Consider the following 5,452-nt stretch of genomic DNA (forward strand, 5'->3'; position numbering starts at 1 on the left):
TGGGAGGGGAGGGCAACAGAGCACCAGGCTACCCATGGGCCCATTGTTTGCTCTTTTGTGCATTTGAAGAGAAATAGTGGCTCTGACTCCAAGATGTTGTGGGAAATTGATCACTGCCATCATCTCACTGGCAATGACTGTGAAGGGTAGAAAAAGCAGTAACTCCAGGTAAGGGGCTGAGATGGATTTGCCATCAAACTTTTTTTTCATTGAGTTTATTGGTACTTTTTAGGTATACAGTACAATTACATTCATCACTGAGATCTCATACCTTTACATAACAGATCTTGGTTCTCATTTTTCCCCATACCCCTGCCGTCCCTTTACCCCCTCCATCCTTCTCTATTTGCAAAGATTTTGTTTCTATTTTTTCCTTTTCTCATATTTATCATCAAACTTAATCTTCACTAACTTGGGCCCTTCCAGGTCCAAGGAGATGCCTTAGCAATTCTGTAGTCTTTCCTCTCTCCTCATAATTTCTGTTGTATTTTTCTTAAAGAGATCCTTCCAAATTGTATAGATTTAGGCTCTACAAACTCCTGACTAACATATGCTAGGTAGTGGACCCAATGTCCTCTAAAAATGCCTTAAAAATGTCAGCAGATTTGGTCTGTCTTTTCAAATTATATCAGTAAGATTATTAGAAGTGGGCTGGACATTTAGCTCAGTGGTTCCCCCGCCTGCCATGCAAGTGCAAGGACCCAAGTTCAATCCCGACACCAAAAAAAAAAAAAAAAAAAGATTATTAGAAGTAAAAGAGATAGGGTTTGGAGTGTATGTTTAGTGGTGCAACACTTGCCTTGCATGCTTATGAGGCCCTGGGTTCAATCCCCAGGATCACACACACACAGTTAAAAAATACAAGACACAGGTCCAGGATTTAGTCCATTGTTTCCACTGCCTTCCTCACAAGTACAAGGGCCTGAATTCGATCCCTGATACCAAAAATAAATAAATAAATAAATAAATAAATAAATAAATAAATAAAGGATACCAATATTTAGACATTTTGAAGCAAGATTTTCATTTCCTTACGTTAGGGATGGAACCCACAGCACTGTAAGCAAGCTAGACAAGTGCTTCACCATTAAACTACACCCACCCACTCCATCCCTACCCAGCTTTTGATTTTTTTTTCCCTCTTCTTACTGAATTTAGCTAAATGGTTTCTACTGAAATTATATTTCTAAATAACAAGCAATTACAAAGATGTTGAATAGAGCTATTTTGCATACTCATTGCCTTGTCATTCCTTAGAAACATGATTGCCAAAGGTAAGAACTATGAAAATCTTGATTTCTATTTAGATGGAGATTTATCATTATTTGTGAGATATGGCCACCATGGTTTTACTTTAAAACCACAAATAAAGTTTTAACAATGGTCATTTTTCTTCTTGAGAGGCCTGTGGTCAGACTAAACATCTCTCTGAACTGATTAGATCTTGAGGTTTTCAAATTCAATATTCAGCAAATATAGAGCATTTCTTTGGCCATTAGAAATAATTAAGAACTTCAGAGCTAATGCAACTCACCTGAGCGCTTTCCTTTTTTCTGATGACAAGATAATCAGACATAACCTCTTCTGCTGGTGGGCTTCACCATATTTAAGTTTGAGGCAGAATAAATTACACACACACTTTTGAAAATCTAGACAATTTAGTATTTTTACATCAGCAAGGCCTTCATTTGCTAATATTCCAGTTGTGGTATTTTATGTTTTTAAAAGCTTTCTTTTTCCTCATTCCCAATTATCCTGAATCCAGAAGACACACAGTCATTATGTGAAGACAAAGGAACATTGAATAGTTAATTATACAACAGCCAGATCTGTCCACTGTGAATTCATTCTTGTAACAGATCACTGGAGGGTGAATTAGCATATTTAGTTTGAAATCTTGTAGAATAGAAATGGGGTTGTATTAGCAGCTTAATAGTTTGCATAGTAACCTCATACTATGTGGAAATCTGAAACAAGATGACACAAGGCTCTGCACAGTGGGAGAGGGAACTGCTCTGTAAATGATGCACATGATGAATTTGATGTCTCAAGTCTACTTTTCCTTTATTAACAGAGTATCACTGTAATCCTAGAGACTATGTTTTCTTAGAACCAAACTCTTCTAATGATAGGCCTAAAATATGTAAAAGTTATTAAATTGTTTCAGGAGCATTCTCATTGCTGGAAGGGCCTTCCAGAGGTCACCTACTTGTGCCCTGATCTCCAGCCAGAACTCTTCCTAACAATGAATATAGCTGTATAGTGATCTGCATTAAGAAAGCTTTTAAAGATCCCTGGGGCTGGTCAAAAAATAGCTAATATTGGCCTGATTCATAGAATAGCTTAATACATATGTCAAAACAGCCACCTTCATCAAGGAAGACATCCATCAGGGCTGTTAAGTGCTAGTACTAGCTTCAAAAGGAAAGGCTTTATTTTCACAGAGAAAGGGTTGTAGATTAAGGAAATGACCAAGCAGGTTGATTTTTTGTTTTGTTTACATGGACATTTGAATGCTTATCAAAAAGGAAACATTGTCCTGTCAAAGACCACTGCAGGGGAACCCTTGAGGTGCTGCAGAGCTGGTGGGTGGGGGCGCTGTTGTTTTAAACAAAGTCCAATTAGCATCAGGTTATTGAAAGGACAGATGATGAAACATAAGAATAATATTTACAGACCCACTTTTAAGTGATCTCTTTTCCCTGATTAGCTGAGTTTGTCAGAGCTAATTTTATTTCAACTCCATTAAACTGTAGGTGCAAAGGATAAGATCTTAAGTGTTAATTTGAAACTTCTAAGAGAACCAATCACATTGCTGTTCTATAGGAAAATTCACTATGGTTATTAGATTTGAAGTACTACATTGAAATCCACGAATTTTAAAGAGTTGAGGTTCTTATCTGCCTTAATTGGGACTTTAAGCCTTTCTGTTGACTATAGAGAATTTAAAGATGTAGCAAGAATGTGATGGAAATTACCTAACCTGACAACTGCCTCAAATACCAATTTCCTTTTGCTTCCCCCCTCCCCGCCCCCCGTATTTCTGAGAGATTACCTAGAAGTCTGTTCACCTATGGGGAGCTGAGTAGATATAAGATGAAAGATTTTGTGAGGCTTAAAAATTGTATACCTCTTACCAACTTAAATTCTGTGTATTTCTTCCAAGAAATTAATTTGAAAAAATGTCTCATTTTAAACAGAGAAAAGCATCCTCTGTGCTTCTCAAGCCAGATGCTCAGTCTGAATAACAGGAAGTGGAAAGCCCAGATTACTGGCCTCTCCCAGCCTCCTTTGTAATTCTTGACTTTGGAAATGAGAACTTTTTGATGTGCAGTGTCCTTCCTCGAAGAACATTAACCAAAAAAAGTCTTCCTCTCCCTTTTGTGAGGAACAAGTAGACCCCCTTGACTTCACAACATTTCCACCATGAGTCCCTAGTCCTTCAGTCATAGGTAGTCTCCACACCCACCATAAAAGCAGGGCACTTATGGTAAGGAGAGCATTTCCTTAGTTACTAGGATATTTGATAAAGTTTTCTCCTTTCAATTGCTCATATAATTGTCCCTAACTTGCTATATAAGTGTGTACAGCCTCTAAGAAATGTTATTTTTTAAAGTTATCAATGTAAACAAATTCCCACAGCAGAATCAAGAAATTTCAAGTAGAAGAAATGCTGAATCAACTTTAAACAAAAATAAAGATGAAAAGTATAGGAAATGCAGAGTAGATTCTGTCATTTTATTACAAACCCTTTACATGCTATGACATTAAATGTCATACATAAGTTCCTTGCAAGCAAACTTTTTAAAAAATATACATACTGTATATATTTACATTCAAGTTTGAGTAACTGATGTCTAGGGGTAGTTCAAGTTCTAATCTTTACCCACCCTGTGAATTTATTCAGCTACTAACTAGTGATTGTATCTTCACTCAGGCACGTGGAGAGGTAGAAACTGCATTTTAAAACAAAATTGGAGTGCAACTGTGTAAACAGATCATCAATGAAGCAGCTTAGCTACATCAAGGGGACCCTAACCACCTTTGGTCATCTCAAAAAAGCTGAATACATGTAGCCTGTTCTTTAAATTAAAACTAGAAAACTTCTGGGCAAGTGCTCTTCTGAACACGTCAGAGGGTTGACAGAACTGCTAAATGACCTGCCACTCTGCATCCAAGAATTGCGAGACTGTGTTAGGCAACAGCAGCAGGGCTGGGCTGGCAGATGGGGCACCTTTCCCTGATAAGACACAAATAAAATGCGAACAAATGGCTTAAAAGATACCAAAATCAGTATCTGCACATACCACCCAACCTGGAACTCAGAAGCCAACTATATTGTAGCTCCTTTCCAAGTGAAATGCCTATGCATTTCTGCTCACACCTCCTTCCGTGCCAAACCCAGCTCCTAAATCTATAGAGAGTAGGGGTGACTTCTGCAGGCCAAGGTTCTTCACCCTCAAGACTGGACCTCAGGAAGGGTCTTGGGCCTGAGCAGGACTGCCGGGGTTTCTGCCAGACTTGGTGGGGCTCCTACCCGAGAGGGGAAGTTGGAGGGAGGCCACAGAAGTGGCTGTAGCCAGAAGCCCTTCGCGTTCCCTTTTCTTCTGCTTCATCCTGCGGTTCTGGAACCAGATTTTGACTTGGGTGTCATTCAGCTGCAAGCAGTTGGCTATCTCAATTCGTCGGGCTCGAGTCAAGTACTTATTGAAATGAAACTCTTTCTCCAGTTCTGTCAGTTGCTTGGTGCTGAAATTCGTGCGAATCGCGCTGGAGGGACTAGCGGCTCCATACTCTGCGATTTTGCCTGCAACGTAGAGACAGGGCGTCAGCGAGGCGAGAGGAGGCAGAGAGAAGGCAGCGGGGCAGTGAGGGAAGGTTAGAACCAAAGTCACAGCGGGTCTGTACGAGCAGTCATGCTAGGAACATGCTCCACCGAAAGATGTTTCCTCTAATATCCGCAGGGCCTGGCCCATTTTCCGAGCCAGAACTTGGGCACTCTTAATGAAGTTGGCCTCTTTTAACAAGGCACTGGAAGGTGTTGTCTTCATAAAACCTAAACTGCTGTCTAGAGGGACAGTGACAACGCGCTCCCGAGGGGAGGTTCTTCTGCAACACCCCCCCACACCGTGCCCGCACCCCTCGCCCAAGTACTTACTTTTCTTAGGGGCGTTCCTCTTTACTTTCATCCACTCGAATGTGCTGAAGGCTACTGGGAGGCTGGACGTGGGAGAAATGGACTTAGGATAGGCGCCGGGTGCCGGGGACGCAGTCTGGAAGGCCCCGGGGTGGCCATCAGCTGGCTCTTTGAGACAAGCCGGGAAGGGGCCCGTCTCGCCAAAGGCCGTGCAATCCACCTGGCCGCTAAGGAGGAAGGAGCCGCCTCCCGAGAAGACAGCAGAGGCGGCGTAATGGACGTGCGCCCCACTGTCGTCAGCCGGGCGCCCGAGAG

The 5,452-nt window shown here is 41.3% G+C and overlaps 1 protein-coding gene across 1 annotated transcript; it reads right to left on the reverse strand.

Annotated features, from left to right (window-relative positions):
• Positions 1 to 1,004: 1,004 nt before the first annotated feature.
• On the reverse strand, positions 1,005 to 5,450 carry Hoxd1 (homeobox D1; the record flags this gene model as incomplete). Its single annotated transcript, XM_010607086.2, has 2 exons — positions 1,005 to 4,807; positions 5,159 to 5,450. Coding segments are annotated over 2 exons (627 nt in total), but the record flags the coding sequence as incomplete, so codon positions are not given.
• Between the last annotated feature and the right edge of the window lie 2 nt (positions 5,451 to 5,452).

Source organism: Fukomys damarensis, unplaced genomic scaffold (assembly GCF_012274545.1).
Source record: "Fukomys damarensis isolate Sample0158 unplaced genomic scaffold, DMR_v1.0_HiC HiC_scaffold_26, whole genome shotgun sequence".
Lineage (NCBI taxonomy): Eukaryota > Metazoa > Chordata > Mammalia > Rodentia > Bathyergidae > Fukomys > Fukomys damarensis.